Genomic DNA, 24,939 nt, shown 5'->3' with positions numbered 1-24,939 from the left:
ATATTGCCACTTGCACATATATGAATGGGTGAAATTGTAATGATAACTATATGGCAGCTTTAGTCCAGTCTTACAGTTAAAGAAATAATTTTTTTGGAAAAGTTATTGTAATGCTCATTGTGAGAGTTTGACAGTGAAGTCCACTAAGCTGTAGTGTCATTTTAGTTTTTAGAAGGGTGCTCATGAGTATGCATTTTTGTGCCCTCAGTGCACAATTCTACTCTATTAATTAGTAATCAGTAATAATCCAATATACCTAATATATATATTTTTTTGACATTAGTGACAAAGACCATTATGATGTACATCAGTTCTCAGCTTGCAATAAGCAATATGCAAATCAGCAGAGGCACAATGCTACCAGTCTGAGTGCAGACAGTGATCTGTGACCAAACACCGCTGTAAATCACAGAGAATTTACACAATACATTTTAATGATATGAATACATTCAGTATATTACAGTTTTAATTTCGTAATTTCATTATCTAAAAATGTCATTCATTTTTCAAGATCTAAATGAATACCCAGAATGTGACATTGTGACACACATTTCTCTCATGAATATTAACTTTGACAATAAATTCAAGCACATTGAAGACAGTGTTCATAAATCACAGCCGTGTGTGGATGGGGTGAGACCGGGTGAGACTCATCCATCTTTCAATAGTGACGTAGCGCGCTGAGGGGCCAGGAGAGAGAGGAGGGGCGACGGGTCTCTCTCTCTCTCTCTCTCTCTCTCTCTCTCTCTCTCTCTTATTGAGCGCAGTGCAGTGCAGATTACGGCTGCTGTTCTCTCAGTGCAGCGGGAACTACCGCAAAACAAGGGCTATATTCATACAACCACATTAATTACAGGCAATGGGGCTCTTTGACGAGGGGCTCTCTCTGAACCTGTGCATTTTCTTATTGCTCTTATGGACTTCTACAAGTGCATTCAACCTGGACACTCAAAACGTCCTGAGGAAGAACGGTCAGCCGGACAGCCTCTTCGGATTCTCTCTCGCCTTGCACCGGCAGCTCCAGCCATATGATAAAAGAATGTGAGTAGAATCGGTTACTGAATAGCGTTGCGATTAATCGAGATCATTGACTAATCATTGACTAATCGGGAGTCTGAGCAGATGCGTGCTTTAGGCGCTCCAGATCTCCTTCATCTTCCGTTCATCCTGCACCTGTGCCCCGTTCATTTTTAAATTTGTCACTTCTATCTGCTCTAGCCTATAAGAACATGGAACAATGCATTTAATAGTCCAATAGTTCGTAAAGAAATAAACTTTTTTTTTTTTTTTTTTTTTTTGAATGGTGAAATGTTAGTGTTCGTATGATGATCAGCCCATGAATCGCTCAGCACTCGTCGGTATTGAGCTGCGGCGTGTGGGGGAAGACATGCTGCTTGAAGAGGCTTCTGCTTACTTACAGACAACTTAACAATACACAACGTGATGCGACAAGTCTCCAGCGGGACAATGGCTTTTCACACTGAAAGAATTCAAAGAGCAATATCGCAAAGTCCGATCTTAAATGTAAATGTTCTTCGTTGGTTATATTCAGCATTTTAGATTCAGCAAAGAATCCATATTATAAAGTATATATATATATATGAAATTGAAATTGGCTCTTGAGTTAATTATATGGGTATCTGGAGATTTAAAAAGTTGTAAAAAAAAAAAAAAAGTTACAAACGCCATTGTGCGTTCCTCAAAGAACCTTTCAGAGAGCAGTTCTTAAAATAACCTTTTTTTCTTAGCATGAAGACATTTTAATAATCTGAACAACCTTTTTCCACTGAACAACCTTCCACCTTTTTCCAATAAATAAATAAATAAATGACTTTTGTGTAATGGAAAGGTTCAGTGATGTTCATTGATGCATTTATTTTTACGAGTGTATGTGCCAGAATTCTTTTCTGATATTAATTTATTATGCATACAAACTTTAACATTTTTTGTTTTGTTTTTAATAGTCAGGTTGGTCATTTGGTTTTCAGATGAGTTCTTTTAAGCTTTCTCTCAGATCTGTTCAGTTAAGGGTGAGATGCTTTATGGTCTAAGGCTGTAAAACATCTGTCATGATGGGGCGCTAACAAATTAACTAAGGGCTCCTTTTCGGACAAGTTTGAAATGTAAAGAAAAGTCACTCAAAACACAGTTTAGTAAAGACAAGTTTACTAAAAAAACATTTATTTCTCTACAAACGGGCCACCTTGTAAAATAGCTGTTTAAATAGTCCCGATGGTAATTCGATCTAAAGTAAAGATGGAAGAAATGATGTGTTGCTTTGCACATTTCTCTGCATGGCTGAAATGATTTGAGATTTGCAATTAACGAAAAGGCTGAATGATTTACTTAAAGTGTGAGGGGGTCGCTGGTTAAATAGAACACACAGGCATTTCTGTGCATGTCTGTTTGTTCATTTGTGAGCGTGTTTAAACAGTTGTGTGAAATGAACAAGTGTGAGTTTTCTTGTGTGTGTGTGTGGGTGGTGAAAGACACCTGTTTACAGCATCTATGGTGCCATGAAAGTGTGTAGCACCTGTGAACAGGCTTGTCCCTCTGTCTTTTTGCCTTCCTGTTGATGTGTATGTCTAGGCTTTTTCAGATTTATTTCCAGTCTCGTGTGGATTTTGTTGATTCCGGTGGGGTTAGTGGATTGTGTGAATAATGTATGCAAACCAGTATATGCTGGTGCTCAGTCTTTGGGTGTTTGCCAAGCAATGGTTCACACAGGTCATGTCCAGGGTGAAAGCGGTATCTGATACACTCTCTCAAAACCACTAAACATTAATACCCATGTGAGACTGAGAGTGTAGTGAGACTGTAAGAAGTAGGTGGTCAGCTCAGCTTTAGCAATATGTGTGCAGTTCTGTTTCTGAGTCAAAGCAGACTACAAGGAATCTTATTTAAGCACTTGTTTTAGTATATCTTTGGAAGTCCTGGCAGATGCCATACAAGTCTTCCTTCCTGTCTTTCTTATAACTTCCTGTGGTGTGAAAGCAACCACTGCTCATCTGCTCTTTTAATCCATTAGAAGGAAGCCACACGATTCCCGAAAAACAAAACATGTCTCTGATGCTGTGAGTATCCAGAGAGGTGGATGAACAGGTTGGCATTTGTTTACACTGGAACAGAACACATCAGGCCATCTGTGCTCATGTAACATGAGAGAAAAATCACTAGAGGCCCCTTTTCTTTCTTTTCGTTTCTTTTTGTGTGAATGTGAGAGAAAGATCACACGGATTGACACACGGTGATAGAAAGGTGTGTTGGATAATCTCCTCAGGCAGGGGTCAAAAACCAAAGATTTTTAGCCCAAAGTGCAAGGCAAGGCAAGCAAGGCAAGCAAGGCAAGCAAGGCAAGCAAGGCGGCCATGACTACGGACACCCAGGGATACACAAACCAGACACCGTGACAGGTCTCCTCTGTTGTGTGTTTTTTTTTTTAGTTGTGGTTTCTAGTGATTGAAAATCAAACTGTAACTGGTTGCAAAAGGCTTTGACTTTAAAATAGCTGATTTGTGCATAATACAAGCACATCTGTAGCTTACTTAATGTATTTGATGGGATGCTAGTTAGTCTCCCACTGTAAGACAAATGCATGTGTGCAGTCAAGAATGGGGACATGTACTGTACATATACAATTAGGAAAATCAAATACAGAGTGAACTCGTAAAGACGTTTCAGTTTTGACTTATAATAACTTATGAAACACTCAGAGCACATATATTTAATTAAATCACGGCATTTCTTTTTTTCAATTTACTGCGCAGCCCTTATTCTATTACTATTAACTATAGTAAGTTGTTGCCTAGCCAATTAATTGAGTATAGTGACCCATCCCTACCTTAAACAATTACATCAAACCCCAAACATGAACACAATATTGCGCAAAAATTAGAAATAATACAACACATAGACATAATTTAACATACAATTTTAACATACAATTTAATCAGAAACAAGAGCAAAACCCAACACAAGAAGCCTGGCACAATCAAGCTTTGTCAGTGTGGCTCATCTCAGACAACTGCAGCGACTGCACTGCTGGATCGGTTTGAACAAAGACAAATTTCTAGATGGACCCTCTATGAGTAGTGTTTGGGACACACAACAGCTGCTGCAGCTTTGGCACGGATGCTTTTGGACTGTGTAACAGAATTAGTGAAAGGTTATGGCTGTGGTATATTTTCTAATGGAAAGATGGAAATGTCTGCATGACTAAAGCGATGAGCAGAGACAGCTGAGTGTGCTCATTTCTCCCCTTTAGTGATGAAGCAACAATCTGAAACAGGTATTAGCTGACTCATCAGACAAGGGTGCGAGTGATGAATATCACTGTGAATAGAAATGTGTGCGAGTGATGAATATCAGGGACTCAGGGACATAGAAATGTGACAGCTGGGAGAAATTCTACTGCACTATATCCATGACACGTTTTAAAAAATGATTTTTTTTTAATCAGTTGAATCATTTCAATCTATTTTTACACTGATGCCAAAACTGACTCATATCTTACAGTATATATTATCTTTTGTATTTGCATCCATGAAGTTAAAAACAAAACAAAAAGATCCTTTCTTGTTTGAAGTATTTAAAGAAAGAAATTAGAATGAATGAAGTTGATAATTTATTGTTTGGAGTATTTAAAGAAAGAAATTACTGTATAGGGATAGCGAAACAAAAAGATCCTTTCTTGTTTGAAGTATTTAAAGAAAGAAATTACTATATAGGGTTGAATGTTTGGTAAAGATCTTCATCCTTACACTGGAGTGTTAATTGTAAATCGTTAAGCAGGGTTAGTAGCAAACAAGTTTTTCCTGCAGAGATGAAGCAACTGAACAGCATGTAAATGACAGATTGCAGCCAGCTGCGGGTATAAAGAGTAAAAACACACACACTGGCCACTGTCAGTTTACTCTTTTATATTGTAATTACTGCGGTTTGTCTGTCTGTGTGAACTCAAACACAAACACAGAAGTTAGGTCAAATAAAATAAAATAATAATAATAAAGGAAAAAAAAAAAAAAGATGTTAGGTCAAATAAAATAAAATAATAATAATAAAGGAAAAAGAAGAATGCTTATATTTAATAATGTACATTACATTACTGGCTAAATATAATTAATATAAAGGAAAATAGAAATAAAGGAAAAAGAAGAATGCTTATATTTAATAATGTACATTACATTACTGGCTAGTATAACAACTGCATGCATTTAAATTAGTATTTATGTTTTCTATACACAATACGTCTGCTTAGATGATTGAGTAAAGATAATCATATGCACTCTGCACATAGCTTTTGAGAAGTTTGTAAGGGTTTGGTTGAAGTTTTTTTTGTAAGGGAATTTTGCTCAGACTATAAACCTGGTGACCCTGATTAAATAAACCCTCTTACTGTCAACAATGGCATGCTTAGACTAATCAAACTCAAATTTTTCTCAGAACAATGAATTGCCTTTCAAGCCTGAAAATAAGACAGGGCAACATTCTGTGGCTTTTTGAGCTAAATGCTGTTTTCCCATCATTTCTCTAATGAGATCTTTTGTCCTGTCTTATGTTGGTTGGAAACGGCGAGTGTCAGGTTGACTGGCCACATTCTCCACTACTTTAATGATCTGTCTCAGTCATTAGTCGCTCAGTCCAATAATCACCCAAGGCATCAAGAAATGTATGGCAATGCCTATTATCCTGTGATTACAATGAAACATTTCATTCGTCTGTATAGTGGAGTGTCCCAGTATGGTAAGCCACTGGTGGTCTACATGCTGATCTGAATAGACTCACCATGGAAAGTAGATTAAGGGGCACAGGGTGCACAGATGAAATGCTGATAAAACCTCTCAACACCATAATGGCTGGCCTGTTTCCCATGTAGAGAGCATAGTGTTGAGCACTAAAACTGCTCTGGCATGCCATTCCTAGTGTTGTCCATCAGATATGTGTTGAATTTCCCAACCATGATTGAGGGCTGCTGTGGTCCCGGAGCTTTCCGAATCTTACAGTCCACCTGCATGCCCCATCTTCGTGGGAATGGACTCCAGCTATTTGCTGCAATGTTTTATCATAGTAAGACTTGCAAGTAAGCTCTATATTAGAAAGCTAATAAAATGATTGGTCTGTTCAATATTTTAAGTCCCTTTACTCAAAATAGTCTCCTTGGAAATATATTTGCAAAACACCAAAAACATTAAGCTGATGCTATCCTGGGTAAAAGTGTTACACTGTACACACAGTTCACTGGGGTTTCCAGCCGACATGACCATGTGTCAGTAAAACGGCAAAAACTTTTATTCCTTTTCACACATATTATAATTACAGGGGCAGACTATTGATTAAGAAAGACTAATTTCTAGCACGGTATCTTGCACAGGACTGTGTTATGACCTCAAAACACATTTTAGTGCAATGTTTGTAAACTAATGCATTTTGAGATCAAATAACTTCCACATTTTGCTATAAGTTTGATTGCATAATTGCTGTTAATAGTATTAATCGTCTGTTTGTTTACGTCTTTTATTGATTTTTCCGAACATTTCTGCCGTATGCACATAAACTGACAGTCACCACTGATAAGCTACTACTAAATATCGTAGAAACTTCATTTTCTGTAAAGTTGCTTTGCAATGATTTGTATCGTAAAAAGCGCTATACAAATAAACTTGAATTGAATTTAATTTTCTGTAAAGTTTATTTTATTTTTTTTTTATATTGTGAAGTGATATACAAATAAAATTGAATCATGCTCACTCACAGAACATACAGAACCCTGCCTGAAAAAATAAAATAAAATAAAATAAAATGATGGCAACATTTTTTTTTATTTCTTCGTTAAGTCTTACAGTATGTTCCCTGTGTCGACTGTTAGTCTGACAGAGCCACGTTTTTCTTTTTTTCTTTTTTATTTACTGAAGTGCCCAGAACAGTTGATTCATAAGCGTTGTCAATTAAGACGTATGTTCTGGAAGCGTTTCATCAGAATAACAGTTGCTGAGTCAGTTGTTCTGAACCGCTGTGCGTGAAGCTAAGCAAACTGCCGCTGTGTGCCTCAATGTCATGCTGACTTATATCTGTTTAGTAAATAATTAAAAAAGACTGTTCATTGAAAAAATCTAATCTCTATAGTTGTGGTAGTAGGCAGTGAAAGAATTCTCCTTCTCTCAGGAAAGAAAGGTGTGTCTGGAATGAATTGTGGGAAAAGGGATTGGTTACGCATTAGAAGACCATATTGGTCATGAGAAGTCTGAGGTTTATTTATGTAGTGTGATACAATGCAGATATTTGGGTGAGTCAGTTATTGATTTAATATGTATTCTCTTTTCAGACTTCACAAGCAGTATTTATGCTTTGATAAGCAGTCATTAAAAGTGCAACATCACTTGCATGCTCTCAGAAACCTACATTTATCACCATCTCATATTTAACTTTTTTTCAACGTTGATTCAGAAAAGACACATTATTGGGGTTTTGCCCCAAATCTACACCTTTGTGTGTGTGTTTTGTTCTTGTGTGTTGACAGCAGAGTGTGTAAATAATTGATTTGGTGCAGCTGGCTGATGGGTGTTAGAAACAGGAAGACACCCGCTGATGAAATAATCTGTCAGATCCTCTTCATCAGAAAGCCACAGTCTCATTTATGAAAGATTGATGATTACGTCATAATTACAGGGTTTTTCCTGTGTTTAGTCTTGCTACCAATCTGTGGCTCTGTTCCAAAATCATCTATGGTAGCAAACATTGCTCCTCGTGTGAACCTCATGAGAGAAACTGGTTACACTTTATTTTACAGTACATGAACTTACATGGAGTATACTTACCTAAGAAAGTACTGGGTAACTACACGGGTTAAGGTTAGGTGTAGGGGTAGGTTCAGGGTTAGTACATAGTTATTACCAAGATATTGTAATCACTATAATAATACTAGTATGTACTTGTGGAACAGGACTGTAAATTAAAGTGCGGTTACACTTTATTTTAAGGTGTCATAAGTACTGAGTAATATTAATTAACTACATGTACTTTCCATATGGTTAGGGTTAGGATTAGGGTTTGGTTTAGTATGAGGGGCCGTACAAGCCATAATTCATTCTGGCACTCTCACACATTCTCCTTTCACATTCATATATTCTTGCTTTCACACACTTACATTCTCCTTTCACATACATACATTTTTTGCTTTTTACACACATGCATTCTCCTTTTACATACATATATTTCTACCTTTTTTTGGTATCCATTACTTCCTGTTTAAGCAGGAAGTCACTGTCAGACCAGGAAATACATGCGCAAGACTTGCTCAGATCTTCCTCTCAATTTTACAGTGATGCTATTCAAAGTCATCCTGTTTTCTTTTCAAGTACATATTTCAAGTTTTTTAACTTTAACATATCAGTATGTAACCTACGTGTTCTACAGATCTGTGTACAAGTGTTAAGACACTGATTCTGAGCGTACTGACAGGGCTTAACGCAAAGGAAATTTTCTACAGGTCCGGTTCGGCCAGTGGTTTACATTTTTTTACTTGCCCTGACAAATAATTATTATTTTACATTTATTAAATATTTATTTTGCTCTGTTACTGGCCAAACTAACCTTGAACAAACAAACAAACAACCAAAAATACATGCAACATGAAGCAACTGCACAAAACAAAAACATCAGACGGGCTGAATTAATATTTTATAACTACTCTTTATTATTATTAGTTTTATTACCTTAATTATATGTATGTCTGCACTATGTTTGTACTTTCTGTACTGGAAGCTCCTGACACCAAGACAAATTCCTTCTGCGTGTAAACACACTTGGCAATAAAGCTCTTTCTGATTCTGATGAAAATGCAAATTCAATCTCTGACAGCAGAACACTAGCACTAATTAACACGCATTTAATGTGTATTTAACGACGGTAAGAGGAAAAAGAAAATGCCTTCGAAACTTTTCAGAAGACAGTCAGTTCTCCATAATTATGGTTTTCTTTCAGTATTTCAATGCATGTGTTCTGTCAGGTACAGTATTTTCTCTGCTTGCACGACTATTCTCTCCTCTTTGTCCGTCTTCAGTGCATCTGTCTTAAAGATAATATATCACGATGATCACTACGTTTGTGTTACCAAATTGCATCCGGTCAGGAATAACCTGCCCACGCTGTTTTTAACCTGGTCGTTTTTGATTACTGTCAGTTATGCTGGCGTTGCCAGATATTGAAAAAATTAAAAATAAAACACATTCTAAAAATAAATAAACCGCAATGAGTCCAAATCTTGAGTTATGGAAATAATATAAAGATATCGCTGTCCCTAACTTGCAACCTCCCACTTTATTAACTTCCTAAATTAAGTAAAATAAAATAAAATAAAATAAAAACTATAACCATACACACATTTTCTTCAGATATACATACATATATATATGTGTGTGTGTGTGTGTGTGTGTGTGTGTGTGTGTGTGTGTGTGTGTGTGTGTGTGTGTGTGTGTGTGTATGTGAAAGGAGAATGTAGCCCTATGTGTGTGAGAGTAGAAATGTATGTATGTGAAAGGAGAACGTATGTGTGTGAAAGGAGAATGTAGCCCTATGTGTGTGAGAGTGCCAGAATGAATTATGGCTTGTAAGGCCCCTCATAATTTACGGTTACTTGCATGTAATTATGCATAATTAATTGTTATTATAATAGTAAGTACGTGTAACAAGTGCACCTTAAAGTGTTACCTAAAGCACTAATGAGAAACTCAACTAAAGGAGGCGGTCATACAGTTTTTGTTGCATTTACTTAAAATACATATGCAAATGCTGGAGACGGGAAGCACAAGCTCACGTGAATTTTACTGCATTCCAAAGTTCAAGTTTATTGAATTTGACCTGCAAATTAATATCAAATGAAGAGGTCTGACCAACAGAAGTTTGACGCCGTATGACTTCTTAGCTGAATTAAAGGAATGCAAACTTTAAATCTGCAGAATTGCAACTTTGCATTAAGGCCGTCGCAGTATCCTTAGAAATTATGTGTACTCAAAGTGTGTACTTATGATTTTAGAATATGGGTAGTATCAACATGATATAAGTATATATATATATATATATATATATATATATATATATATCACAGTTATCCCCTTATGAAAATTAACCATAGTTTTGCTACAGTAACCATAGTTTAAACATGAGGTGAAACATATGGTTATACAAATGGCGATCAATATGCCACAAAAAACATGGTTGCTACACTTTTACTATAATAAAACCATGGTTAATTTTTGTAAGGGATCATCAATACTGGTAAGTTATGACACCACTAATTCCATGTATTTGCATATATATTAACATATATTCACATGTTATTGCCGCAATATTCTAGTACAAAAAAATACATTTTAATGAACTTTAACATGCAGTTTTATGTGTTGTCAATATGTTTTACTGAGCTTGTCACAGTGAAATCTGGGACTGCCTTTATCCACACAGGATACATGCAGTGCTGGTTAAAATTTGGCCTTTTTTTTTTTTTTAATGTTTGCTGAAAACAATAAAATGATTCATTTATTTTATTTTCATTTATTTCTTTGCACAGATTGTTGATTGGTGCTCCCCGAGCCAGGGCTTTATCCAATCAGGGCGCAAACATCACTGGTGGGCTGTACAGCTGTGACATCACCACCCATCCTGATGACTGCACTCGAGTGGACTTTGACAATGATGGTGCGCAGAAAAACAAAAGTTAATTGTACCAGAGATGTAACAATATCATACGAGATGTAAAGCCAGGCATGTACAGTAGATGTCTACTGACTGCTCTTTTGTTGTTTTATTGGTACTAATGCACATTGAGTCAGCAGTAACAGGATTCTCTGATAGATAGATCTTAAATTAATCATTACTTGGTTTCTGTTTATGGTGACTCTCACAGTTGATGCTCGTGTGGAGAATAAGGAGAACCAGTGGATGGGTGTTACGGTTCAGAGTCAAGGACCTGGAGGCAAGATTGTGGTACGTCAAGAGCCTTTTACCTGACATCAAGTTACAGTGTCATTACTTTTATTATTTATCACACAATGTCTGACAGCGTACTGTATCAGCACACAACTCTAGCTTCTTTCTTTCTGTCTCAGACATGTGCCCATCGTTACCAGCGGCTGTTGTTCCCCAATACACCCCAAGAGGCGCGTGACATCACGGGACGCTGCTACATGCTCAGCCAGGACCTGAGCATCGACAGCCAATCAGACGAGGATGGGGGGAACTGGAAATTCTGTGACGGTCGCACCAGGGGTCACGAAAGATTTGGGGCCTGTCAGCAGGGCTTGGCTGCCACCTTCACTAAAGACTACCATTATGTCATCTTTGGAGCACCAGGCGCGTACAACTGGAAAGGTAGAAAAGACATTTGATGCAAAACTTAAAATGCAGTATGCTATGCGTGAACACACACACACATATACACACACAGATGTACTGGATAAGATTCTGCGGTAACAGTAAGGTATTGAAGACTATAAGTCAGATTTTGACTGTTGCCATGAAGTCCGGTTCATTCTGAAACACTAAAAATAGCAGAAAATTTGTGTCAACTTTGTAAACACAATTTCTGTCCATCATAAAGTGAAAAGGTACAGGTTATTTAACAGGAAATGTAACAAAAAAAAAAAAAAAAAAAAAGAAGAAGAATCTGTGTCAGATGGACTGTGTGTGGTCTGGGTGTGTCTGAGACCAGAGCAGAAGTGACTCACAAGTCACTGTTTTGACCTCTGGCAAGGTCTTATACTGTATGAGGCACCTCATACTGTTATCATTTATTTATTATGATAGACTGATCCATAAAAATAGCCAGTGTTTTTACTTACATGTTTTATATGCATTGTGACCCCCACTGGTGAGGAGGAGAACTGCAACAGCTCTCATTCATTGTTTATTAATTCACACAATTGTGAAAATATTACAGAAATGATTCACTTAATTGTGTTTTAATTTCAATTAACTTGAAATGTATTATAGTTCATTTATATTAAATTTAAAGTGTTTTTTTTCCCGTGACACACCTAAGCAGGATTTAAGTCTTTTGAGGTAATTTCATAATTACTTCTATTGTCTTTGAAATATGGTTAAAGTGCTGAATATTCTGACAAGCATGTATGGTAAACTAAAATATACTTTTCTGTCATTTCTATTAAAAAACTTGCATGTCATGTATTTAAATAATTAATACACTAATATATATTAATGTTATAAAAAATTATAATCAAGTACTTTACATTTGCTTTAGTATGTTAGTCAATGCATCAAACCAAGTGTACTCCTTTAAAGCACAACAAAAACTCTTGGAGGGATTGGCATGGTAATGTACATGACAATGTTAATGTATTTGGTCTTGGTGGAATAGATCTGCTACACTGCTGCTGCGGCAGAGCAAGTACCGAATCTTGCTACTGCCAATACAGTCAGAACATGCTGCTGTGAGCATGTAAGAAATATTGCTGCTGCAAATATAACATACATGAAATAAACCCATAGCACACATTAATCACCTCGTAGCAGATCTATACAGGTGGAGCTGGGGAAGGTGGAGGGTTTCTGAAACAAGCTGCACAGCTACGGCAAGCTCTAGTCGTATATTTGAATGTTGAGCAGCGAGCTCATTGGCTACCAATACAGGAGAGAACCAATCAGCTGTGCCATGTGATGATTTCATTACGTCAGATTGAGTTAGACCTATCAGACTGCGCCATCTAGAGTTTCATAATGATTTAAAATTAACCACACTTCTTTTACACATGGGTCTGCACAAATAAAATACACATTTTTAATAACCATGATTCAGTCATTTGTTTTCCTGCATCACCAAAATCTTGTTTAGCACTCACCCCATCACATCCATTCTCTAGGTATAGTGCGTGTTGAACAGAAGAACAACACTCTGCTGGAAATGGGCTTGTTTGATGACGGTCCTTATGAGGTCGGGGATGAAAACCGGCTGGATCCGAATCTAGTGCCAGTACCAGCCAACAGTTACCTAGGTGAGAACATGAGAACCATGTAGAGTACATCCGTGTTTGTGTGTGCCGTGGTCAGTAATTGCATTTTGAAGTGACACTGAATCTCGCATATGTACAGGATTCTCGTTAGATTCCGGACACAGTATCACAAAGAAAGGCAAACTCATCATAGTGTCAGGAGCGCCGAGAGCCAATCACAGCGGTGCAGTGGTGTTTCTGCGGAAGGAGGGCGAAATGTCCACCACGCTCACACCTGAACATGTTCTGGAAGGACCAGGACTCGCATCCTCCTTTGGATATGATGTCGCTGTGGTGGACCTGAATGGAGATGGGTAGGCGTCACAAGATCTGTTGAAAATAATGTAACTCCTGAAACTGAGTGAGTGGATTGTGAATGGGCAGCTGAACTGTGTTGATTGTCCCTCCAGCTGGCAGGATGTTGTGGTTGGTGCGCCCCAGTTCTTCCAGAGAGATGAGGAAGTGGGTGGAGCCGTGTACGTTTACATCAATAAGGCTGGAAGGTGGAAGGACGTCGCTCCTACTCGCCTGAATGGAACGAAAGACTCCATGTTCGGACTGGCTGTGGAGAACATTGGAGACATCAATCTGGATTCTTTTGAAGGTTAAATGCAGGAGTTGCTTTTTTTTAGCTTTGGATGCAAAATGATGAATTCTTTTGGTTTGTTCAGGTTATTTAATATTCTTCCCGCTTGTATCTCAGATATTGCAGTAGGAGCTCCTTACGCAGACTCAGGGTTTGGTAGCGTGTACATCTACCACGGATCTGCTGACGGCATCAATACCACACCAGCTCAGGTCAGACACTCTCCACTGTCAGTTTTCTCTTCTGTCTGGAGTCTTAATGGAACACATCAGTGAGAAATTACTTGGATCAAATATTGGTGGAACTGAAAGGAATAAATGGCACTAGGAGACTGATTTTCCAGTGCTTTCTTCTGTTTAAAAGCTTTTCCATTTTCAGCATAAAACATTGGCGAAAAAATAGATACTTACTTGATTTTATACATTAGATATTTCATTATATATCGAAATCTAATTTGGTTATGGTTCTACTTTGTTTTTGTCTGATGTAACTCTGTTGTGAAATTATACAAGATAAGGGTTTATATATGGTGTGTATATATATGTATATATATATATATATATATATATATATATATATATATATATATATATATATATATATATATATATATATATATATATATATACGTATACACACACCATATATAAACCCTTATCTTCAATATCCTGAAATATATACATAAACACACACACACATATATATGTATATATATGTGTGTGTGTGTGTTGTGTGTGTGTGTTTATATGTATATATATGTGTGTGTGTGTGTGTGTGTGTGTGTGTATAAATAATAAACAAATATATATTTAATTAGATTTTATATTATGTATTATATTATTATTATTTATTTATTTATTGGTAGTCTTTGTCGTTAAACAACTAATACAGCCTTACCTTTGTCTACAAACACTAAGACATCTGAACTGATCTTGCAGATACTGGAGGGTAAACAGCACAATATTAAGATGTTTGGCTATTCTCTGGCTGGAAACATGGATTTGGATCAGAACTCGTACCCTGATCTCGCCGTGGGCTCGCTCTCTGACACAGTTTTCATATACAGGTGCTGACAGCTCACTTCTCAAGTCAAAGTCATTACCTGAAGATGTTTTTAAGATGCTATAACGTTATATAACATGCCTCTTGTGTGCAGGTCCAAAACAGTTATTAGCATCAAGAAAGACATCAAGGTGACACCAAAGGAGATTGACTTGATGAAGAAAACATGTGGCAACAGCGTCTGGTGAGATCCTGACAAATCAAGAGCTCAGAAAGCATCGCTCATAAATGTGCTGGACATGTGGGAAATATTAACGTGTGTTTAATCTTACATCCTTCGTAGCTTGACCGTAGAAGCGTGTTTCTCATATAAAGCAAACCCCTCCACCTACAACCCCAAACTCAGTAAGTCTGTTTATGCTCTTATATTGACAAACAATCATTATCTATTATAATTTTGTATTATTACGTCTAAAGGGCTGTTCACACCGAAGATGATAAGATAACTGTACAACATTGACAGCCAATCAGAATCCACCCAATTGTAAAGAGCTTGAGACATAATGCCAGCATATGCTCACAAGAAACAGAAGGCTGTCATCCGTTAGTGTAAATGCTAATATAGTTATCGTTATTGTTATCTCTATACTTATTGTTCTCGATGTGAAAAGTGCTTACGATTTAGTCCAGATGTATTCTGCGTTATTTATGCTGACAGACGAGATGCTACTGTAGATACTATGTTTACTGAAATAATAAAATAAAAAAGTATTGCGGTCTGAAGCTCACACATTCTAAATGTTTTGATTGTTTGTTTGTTTTTGCCAGCCATTTCCTGTACACTTGAGGCAGAGTGGTACCGCAGGAAGCTGGGTCTTCCATCCAGGGTTGTGTTTCTGGAGAAGAGCGCGATGGATCAGGACTTCCAGTCGACCGGCTCTCTGGAGCTACGAGGGCAGAACAAGAAAGCCTGTTACAAGGCCAAACTCAGACTACAAGTAAATAAAGCTGTGATGTGAAGTTGTGATAAAACGGAAGATCTGTCGCTACTTCCTGTATCTGTGCTGCACATACAAGTTTCACTGATTATCATTAAAAAAAATGGCTACACTTTATTTTACGGTGTCTTTGTTACAGTGTAATTATACATTTAAGTACTGAGTAATATTAATTAACTACATGTACTTACTATATGGTTAGGGTTTGGCTAAGGGTTACTTTCATGTAATAATGCATAATTAATTGTTATTATAATAGTAAGTACATGTAACATGTGTAACAAGGACACCTTAAAATAAATCATGGAGGGTGGGGACTTGGTTCTGTGCATCTGTTGTTGATTGGCTTGTGAGTGTTTATCAGTTAATCAGTTTTTGTTTACAAGAATCATACATCTACAATTCCTATAATTCTCATTTCGGAATTAGGAACTTTTGAATTATTATGACATTCCAACAGCCTCTGTTTAAGCTTTCGTTATTTATTTCAATGCACGTTGACTGAGTGGGATCTGCTATGTGCTGGTTTTCAGGAAGGCATCAGGGATAAGCTCAGAGCGATTCCCATCGAGGTGTCTGTGGCCATTCAGAGCGCTACGAGAGGCAAACGCCAGAGCTCTCTGCCACAACTAACACCAATACTAGACTCCGCTGTGCCCAACAAGACCATCACCGAGGTATACCCTGCATGTTATTTAGGAAAACTTATGAACAGTCATTACATCTTTAGATCCTTTACTGTAAACATAATTAATGTAACTTCAACTGTATACTTTAAAATGTCAGGTTGGTCGCCTTTAAAATTGACAATGCATTTTGCATAGACATATATATGTATACATTGGCTGATTAATTAACTACTACTAAAAAAAAGGTTTGATTTGCCATCTTTCCTGGTTTAGGTGAACTTTCTGAAGGAGGGATGTGGCACAGACAACATCTGTCAGAGTAACCTACACCTGCAGTACAGGTTCTGCTACAGAGAGTCCAAACAAGATGTGTTTCCTCCTCTACCGCTGTGTGTATCAGAAATACATCACACTACTAGAACCATGCAACAAACCCAACACACACACTGATTTAGCTCTGTTGACACCTGCTAATATATGAGCTAATCGCAAGTGGACAATTATGCATTAATAACATGTCTATAACTAGTGATCTTAAATATATTACTACTACTAAACATTCTTTTAAACATTTGTTAAAAACAAAAAAATCTTTGTCTAGATTGCATATAATTTATAATCGATATACAAGGTTTCTAAATTTTCAAACCGATCTCTCAGGGAGAATGGGTTGCCGGTGATCTCTCTGAGTGATCAGAAGGACTTTGCTCTGGAGGTCACAGTCAGGAACAGGAATGGAGATGATGCTCATGAAGCCAAACTGGTTGGGCAGTTTGATGAATCCCTCTCGTACTCTGGATTCAGATCTCTGAGAACTACTGTAAGTGGGTCTAAATTCCATCACTTTTCATAACGGTCCCATTCATTATTTCACCATTAAATATTGTTACCATATGTCTATGAACTCGTAATCTTGTTGTATTTAGAGTCATTTGGTTTGGTAAGGGATTCAGTAGACTAAATATCTCAATTTCCCATTATGATCAGCTCTAATTTTCTGCAAAGTCCTCACAATAGGAGACTAGCAAACTGTAAAGCCAACTATATTGTATGCTATGATGTTGTGTAACCAAACCCGTGTCGTCCTGCAGGATAAACCTGTGATCTGTGCTGCCAATCAGAATGGCTCCCTGGCAGACTGCGAGTTGGGAAATCCTTTTAAAAGGGATTCTGAGGTCAGTAATACTTCAAAGATGCTATATTACTCTAATTTATGAATTGTCATTTTAATACAAATGTTTTTAGGTAACATTCTATATCATATTGAGCACTGGCAAGATATCGCTCGACACCAAAGAGGTCGAGATCGACCTTCAGCTGGAAACGTATGTCTGAAATTTCAGAATCACTATTGATTTAAACATGCATATGAACTAATACATGAACTAAAATGCTACCACAAGCCTGTTTTAATTGTATGAGGACTGTATACTGCCATTTCTGTTCTGAAACAGGACGAGTTCACAGGAAGGTCTGGGCAAAGTGAAGGCCAAAGCCAAAGTGGTGATTGAACTACTTCTTTCTGTGCAAGGGTACGTATCATCACTGTATTTAAGCAAGCATGCTCTCCATTGAAAAACACTGCTGAGATATTAAGAATACATTTTCTGACTTTCATTACACGTTACAGTAATATTACACCAGTTACACAATTATAATCAGTTATTGTGCAGGACATTCAGCATTAGGGTGGCGTCTTGCGTTTAAGTGTCAAAGCTTCTAAAGCAAGGGTTAAAATGAAGCCGTAGAAATACTGAAATAAATACACTGCTGTCGCCTCTTGAGTAAAGCACTTAACCTCAGGTTAAAAGCAACTATTAATAACTACTAACATACTGTATCTCTGCCATCACATACTTACCAGAATGACAAAAGAAGTACACTTTAGCATACTTATTGCTGGAATAATATACTTCAAAAGAATATACTTAAGTGTGAATTTAATGTTTTTGGAAGCATGACAATTGTAATTCAAGCCTAAATTTATAGTAAATTCAATTAGCTGAATTTTAGAATGTTTTGACCCACTTAAGTAGGACTTGAGTACATATTTATTTGTATTTATTTCTGTTTTCTTTGAAACATAGAATGAAGTTGCAATTTAGTATATTTAAAATATATGTGACCCTGAGATTTATACATAATCTGAAAGCTGAACAAATAAGCTTTGCATTGATGCATGGTTTGATAGGATATGAGAATATTTGCCCGAGATACAGCTATTTGAAAATCTGGAATCTGAGGGAGCAAAAAAATCAAAATACTGAGAAAATCACCTTTAAAGTTGTCCAAATGAAGTTCTTAGCAATGCATATTACTAATTAAAAATTAAGTTATGATATGTTTACAGTAGGAAATTTACAAAATATCTTCATGGAACATTATCTTTACTTAATATCCTAATTATTTTTGGCATAAAAGAAAAATTGATAATTTTGACACATACAATATTTTTTTGGCTATTGCTACAAATAAACCCCAGAGACTTAAGACTGCTTTTGTGGTCCAGGGTCACATATTAACTTATTGAATAACTCACTAAAGTTAACATTACAATTAAGTAGCCTACTTTAAAACAAATGTGTATTAAAACAGTGATTTAAAATGTACTTTTAATTTGATATTATTATAAAGTGCACTTTTTAAAAGTGTCCATAATGTGTTAAACATTCATGAAAGTGTACTCTCTTTAAATACACACACGTTGCAAGTTACTATTATATTCTCTGCAAGTACATTTTATATATATATATATATATATATATATATATATATATATATATATATATATATATATATATATATATATATATATATAAATAAGATTTTATATACACTACAAATGCACATTCAATACAGTTAAGTGGACTTCTTTTTCACAGGCATCTATACATATTAGTGGTGTTATGTCCAGTCACATCTTGTCAGCAAGCATGTTGGATCTGATGGCTGTGTCTTCTTGTTGTGTATCAGGGTTGCCAAACCTTCTCAGGTCTATTTTGGAGGTGAAGTCAGAGGCATGAGCGCCATGAAGACAGAGGAGGAAGTCGGGAGCTTAGTCGAATATGAATTCAGAGTAAATGCTAAAATAATTCATATACCTTTTTATATATCACTTCAGGTATTTTTTTTTAAACTCTACTTTTTTTATTTTTTATTTTGTGCAGGTGATTAATTTGGGAAAGCCTCTGAAGTCTTTTGGAACCGCATCCCTGAACATCCAGTGGCCTAAAGAAAGCTCTGTGGGGAAATGGCTGCTGTATCTGATGAAGATCAACACCAGGGGCCTGCAGTTAGTCACCTGTTCTCCTGAGAGAGAGATAAACCCTCTCAGACTGAGTGAGGTACCAAATATTCATAGTTTAAGTCTGATTGAATGCCGTCACACATTTGGATGTTTTCAGTGTTTTAAACGGTGATGATGATGAAACCAAATAACAACCCGGACAACCCATCTGTGATGCTTTTAGGAGTCAAGATCAACCAGGAGAAAGCGTGAGCTAGAGGAGCGGAAACCAGCTGAGGGGGTTAAAACCGCCCTCTTCCCTGACAAACGCAAGCACAAGATTCTGGTAATGAGACCGAGTTATTATTTTGTGGTTATTTTAGCAATGCCAGCACCAAAAAACAACTTGAAACGAATCTTATTTGTCCTCGTAGTCTTGCAGTGGAGATGCCAGATGTGTGGAGATCAAATGCCCCCTACAGGGCTTGGACAGCACTGCGGTCGTCATTCTGAAATCCCGCCTGTGGAATTCCACTTTCCTTGAAGTAAGGACAACAAAGAGAGCTTATTCTGTTCCTTTGAAAGAATGTCTTGGGTTGTTAAAGCATTCTGTTTTGTGCTCCTCTCTAAAACAGGATTATGTGTCCTACAATTACCTCGATATAATAGTGAAAGCCTCCATAAGTCTGGATGTTTCTGCCAAGAACATTGTCCTTAAAAATCCTGAGACCCAGGTAACACAGTTTCCTATTCAAGTGTAACACGGTTAAATCTGTTACATTTAAACATGTAAATTATATACTGTGTGAGTCGTCGAAACAGCTAGACTTACTGTAGATGTGATGGGCAGGTGAGGCTGACCGTGTTCCCGGAGACGGCCGTGACTCCGTTCGGAGGCGTTCCCTGGTGGATCATTCTGGTGGCTGTTTTAGCTGGAATTCTAATGCTGGCTCTTCTAGTTCTCTTACTCTGGAAGGTAATAAAACACTCACACGCACATACATAAAGTAAACAAAAACCCAATAGCATTCTCCATATGGTTGCTTAAGAAATATTTGTGGTTGAAAGCTCATACGTGGACTTTTCAATTAATCTTTTCATTCAATTTGTTTAAGTATTTGTTGATTTTCTAGCTTTATTTATGCTGGTTTACACTTTTAACAGTCCTAAAAAGAATTTGGAGACTGCACTACACCTAAAAAAAAAGACAATACATTACATGTAACAAAAAAAAAAAGAAAAAAAAAGTCTCAAATATTTTTTCAAGAGAGATACCATAAATATATATTTTTTAGTGTTTAAAAAAAACAACAACAAATAAATAAAAGCATTGTGACATATTCTGAGTTAACAGGCATCCCTTGTGTAAATATATGTACTGAAGAATGCACTTAAGTGCAAACAAGAGGTAATGTTTTTGGACACTTAATTGCAGTTGGATTATTTTATTATTATTATAGTTTACATAAATATCAAATGCAATTCGCTGAACTTTAAAGTGCTTTTCTGACCAACTTAAGTAGGACTTCAGTATATCTTTATATTTAATTTCATATTTCTAATTTCTTTGAAAAATAGTTAAACTAAAATATACTCTATGTACTTAAATATATATTAATAATTAAAAATGATAAAGTTGCAATTTAGTACATACAAATTATTAACCTTGAAATGTAATATCAAATATATACCAAAATACAGTTAAAATTATAATCAAGTAGGATAGGATTAAGTATGTTAGTCAAAATAAGCGTACTTTAACACACAACAAAATTGTATATTATTTAAAATGTATTTTAAAAGTGTACTTAAGTGTGTTGAAAACAGTCATGAAAGTGTGCTCTCCTTAAGTACACTTAAGTGATGTTTTTTTTTTTTAAATATACTTTTAAGTACACAAGTGTGCACATTCAGTACTATTAAGAGTACTTCTTTTTCACAAAGGGTCAGTGGGTCATGTTGATAGTTAATGTGATTCTCTACACCTGTGGTTCCTCATATTGAGGAGCACTGACTTCATATATCCACTAAAATCACCAAAACACCAGCTGGTTCAAAGATATTAAGCAAAAATGAGGAGTGCAGCGAAATTCTCCTGTAGCATATGAGTATTTAATGCAATGACATTCCCACATTTGTATTCAGGTTTTACTCTCCAAATACTTTTTTGTGACCAGTGGATTAATCAGACGAAAAGATACAAACCTTATCATGACATGTTTGCAATGACCCCTGAATTTGCCCCTCTGTAGTGCGGTTTCTTCAAGCGGGCCCAGAAGGACGAGTACGATGCCGCTTTTCACAAAGCTGAGATTCACGCTCAGGCCTCAGACAAACAGTCCACTGAGGCCTAGCTCTCCTTACCAGGGTAAAACACGATCGCTGCAGCAGATCGGTGTCTGCATGACGTGTGGCCTAACTCACTAACTCATCCTGTGCTTTGTCAAAAGGAAGGGAAAGACACATGCTGCACAGTGCTCGATTTTGTTTTGATGGGTGTGCTTCTTCATGTCCTGTTTTGTCAAGCATGTGTTCTCCAAAGCACATAAACGCAGAATGATTTTTAAATCGAGTTTTGAAATGACGCTTAATGTGCTTCTGTTCTTTCTCCATCAGTGTGGATTTTTCAAACGCTCCAAATATGAGGACAGCGTTCCGAAATATCACGCGGTGAGGATTCGTAAGGAGACACGTCTCTTGAAAGATGGAGAGGACATGTTAGATCCCTTGGAGAAGAAGCAATGGATGACCACATGGGATGAGAACGAGAGCTACTCATGAGACTGTCGCTGCATTTGCTATGAACTATTTGCCACCATCAGGCATCTCAAGTTGTGAAAAGTTTCAGAGGAAGTCCACCTCTGCACAGTCTGTGAGCCCACTGTTAAAGAGAGACATGTCTTTACAGATCCACGTGTTTCTGATTACTGAAGGGTAAAGACTGACTCCTGGATATCTCTGGGCTTTTCGTTTGCGATGCAATCCTTAAAAAGTGTTTGTATATTTTTTTTTGGAAGTTGCATGAGATGCCGAGACTGAATTCTCTTGATTTTCTTTGTAAATATTTTACAATGCAGTTTATTTATTTTGTCTTGTAATTTTGTACTGAAATGCCTACATGTGCATGAACTGCCCAAAGATTATTTTTCATGTCTTTCGGTAACTGTAAATTAGATTGAATGTTTTCTGGTCTGTCAGGCGAAGCTCAAGCGAGCAGTGTCAGAAGAGAAAAAATAAACAAGTCAATGAGTTACTACTGAAAAAATGTTGATGTATGACTCAAGCATATACCAGTTATGCAACTGGAGCAGTGCTACAAACCATCAAATGATGCCACATCTGCACAATTTGATGTATTTTTAACATGACACTTCTAATCTCTAGAATGCTCACAAAAACAAAACATTTCCTTGCTAATCATCATGTTTTAAAGCCTGTTTGTTAGAATACCATTAAAGGGGCATTCATTCGTTTTTCATTAGTTCTGCCGTCTATCGACATGGATCAGCCTGAATGTCTCCTCTTGAGTTACTGGTCTAACAAAAAGAAGTGAACTGGGTATCAGGATTTTTTCTTTCATCAAATCTTTTCCTTTTATAGCCTACTTATGTTTACACTGGTTCTTTCTTTCTGCTTCAGAGCTACTCTGCGTCTTTGGGCACACAGGTACTGATTCTCCTGGTTTCTCTGCTGGTAAAGCACAATAATACGTTTTTCATTGTGGAATTTTCACTCGTCACATCACCAAACTGCACTATGCTACGAGTGCATCTGACGTTTAGTGAAACACCACAGGTCACGTCACTTTAACACACTGAAAAATTGATTAGATTAGATTTGATAGATATTCTTGCACTTCTAACCAGAAGTGCAAGAATATAGTGTTTTATATACAGATAAGTGCAGAGTAAGTGAAGATATAATTTACAGTATGTACAGTGCAATGTAGGATTATATGTACATTATGAACAGCAGCAACGTAAGAACAGTGGTAATAAATACAGTTGGATTTGTGTACAATAGTATTGTTAATGTATTCTATGCAAAATATCAGTAGTGTAATAATATTTTTATAGAAGTAGTTTTCTGTGCTTTGTACAGTAACAACATTAGACAGTGTACAGTGTAATAGCTTGAACAATGTACAGTCTGTGCAAAATATTAGTAGTGCAAATACATGTATGTAAAGTACTGTGACCAGTGCAGTAAGAGAGCAGGTTCAGGTTAGATTGGTGGTGTTGCGTTCAGAAGGGTCACGGCCTCAGGGAAGAAGCTCTTCCTGAGCCTACTAGTGCGAGAGCATAGGCTCCTGTGACGCCTGCCGGATGGAAGGAGGGTAAAAATGGTTAGGGTGAGAGGCATCCTTGATGATGTTCCTTGCCCTGCCCAGGCAGCGCTTGTTCTCAATTTATCTCCTTTGTCTTCTGGTTGTTTAGTTCCAGATTGTTGGTGGCACACCACACAGCCAGGTGCCGCACCTCGTCCCTGTAGACTGACTCATCATCATCTTTGATCAAACCTACCACGTGGTGTCATCTGCAAATCTGATTATGTGTTGGAGCCATAAACAGGAACGCAGTCATGGGTGAATAAGAAGTACAGAAGAGGGCTCAGTACGCAGCCCTGTGGAACACCGGTGTTCAGGGTGATGATGGAGGAGGAGAGGTTATCTAACTCCAGAATCTGATAACTTCAGAGGTTATCCAAGTCAGAAAATCTAGAGTCCAGTTGCAGAGGGATGTGCTGATTCCAAGCTGGCTGAGCTTGGAGATCAGCTTGGAGGGGATTACAGTGTTAAATGCAGAACTGAAATCAATGAACAGCATCCTGACATGTGTATTTTGACTGTCCAGGTGGGTGAGGGCAGAGTGAAGTGCCGTAGAGATGGCGTCCTCTGTTGATCTATTGCGGTGATAGGCAAACTGGTATGGGTCTAGTGTAGCAGGGAGACAGGATTTTAAATGGGATAAAACTAGCCTCTCAAAGCACTAAGCAACTAGCTCCCGCTCAGGACCAGCTTAAACGAGCAGCCATGCTTCAAAATTTACCTAACCAGCATATGTATTTTTTTTTTTTTTTTTTTTTTTTTTACAGGGAAGGCACTTTATGTATGAGTATGTGCATTTAAACTTAAATAGTTGTGTGACATTTACCCCAAGTGCTGGATGTTGGTTGGCAGTGCTGTTGGAACAACATCATCCTCCGTGATGCTCCCACTGATCTGCTGTGAACTGCACTGGATGAGCTCCAGTATTTCAGCACAGAAACGACAACAAAATACAATAAAATATAATTTGTTGTTGTCCGTTTTTTTCACTTCTTTATTGGTTCATTTAATTTTGTTGTATTATTGTATGTTACGCAGAGCACAAACACCATACCACTGTGTCCCTGATAGTTTACAGTAATTTTACTGCAAAATTTCAGCAATGTCACATTTTCCATCTCCTAAACAAAAAGCCATACCAAATTCGTGAATAAATAATCGATCAGACGG

General features: G+C 37.0%; 1 protein-coding gene across 2 annotated transcripts; it reads left to right on the top strand.

Annotated features, from left to right (window-relative positions):
* Positions 1–755: 755 nt before the first annotated feature.
* On the top strand, positions 756–22,707 carry itga6a (integrin, alpha 6a). 2 transcript variants are annotated; one of them, XM_042763138.1, is made up of 26 exons: positions 756–1,041; positions 10,565–10,692; positions 10,901–10,980; positions 11,103–11,364; positions 12,873–13,004; positions 13,102–13,315; positions 13,412–13,605; positions 13,705–13,799; positions 14,526–14,653; positions 14,744–14,833; positions 14,933–14,994; positions 15,418–15,587; positions 16,121–16,264; positions 16,490–16,605; positions 16,877–17,036; positions 17,308–17,391; positions 17,462–17,541; positions 17,671–17,748; positions 19,190–19,292; positions 19,384–19,560; positions 19,687–19,788; positions 19,877–19,987; positions 20,078–20,176; positions 20,293–20,418; positions 21,695–21,810; positions 22,059–22,200. In XM_042763138.1, exons 1-25 carry the CDS (start codon positions 860–862, stop codon positions 21,794–21,796), a joined length of 3,219 nt encoding a protein of 1,072 aa, XP_042619072.1. In that variant the 5' UTR covers positions 756–859; the 3' UTR covers positions 21,797–21,810; positions 22,059–22,200. The 2 variants fall into 2 exon arrangements, with proteins under 2 accessions (XP_042619072.1, XP_042619071.1); XM_042763137.1 differs by lacking the exon at positions 21,695–21,810 and having other exon boundaries at positions 22,059–22,707.
* Positions 22,708–24,939: the final 2,232 nt, after the last annotated feature.

The sequence above is a fragment of the Cyprinus carpio genome, chromosome A9 (assembly GCF_018340385.1).
Source record: "Cyprinus carpio isolate SPL01 chromosome A9, ASM1834038v1, whole genome shotgun sequence".
NCBI lineage: Eukaryota > Metazoa > Chordata > Actinopteri > Cypriniformes > Cyprinidae > Cyprinus > Cyprinus carpio.
Note: the sequence above shows the minus strand (reverse complement) of the source record. Positions and strands in the feature narration are given on the sequence as shown.

Coding starts and splice junctions, on each gene's coding strand:
- itga6a (XM_042763137.1), top strand. CDS start 860: ATGGGGCTCTTTGACGAGGGGCTCTCTCTGAACCTGTGCATTTTCTTA. Junction 17,542..17,670: donor ATCGACCTTCAGCTGGAAAC/GTATGTCTGAAA, acceptor GTTCTGAAACAG/GACGAGTTCACAGGAAGGTC. Junction 19,561..19,686: donor ACCCTCTCAGACTGAGTGAG/GTACCAAATATT, acceptor TGATGCTTTTAG/GAGTCAAGATCAACCAGGAG.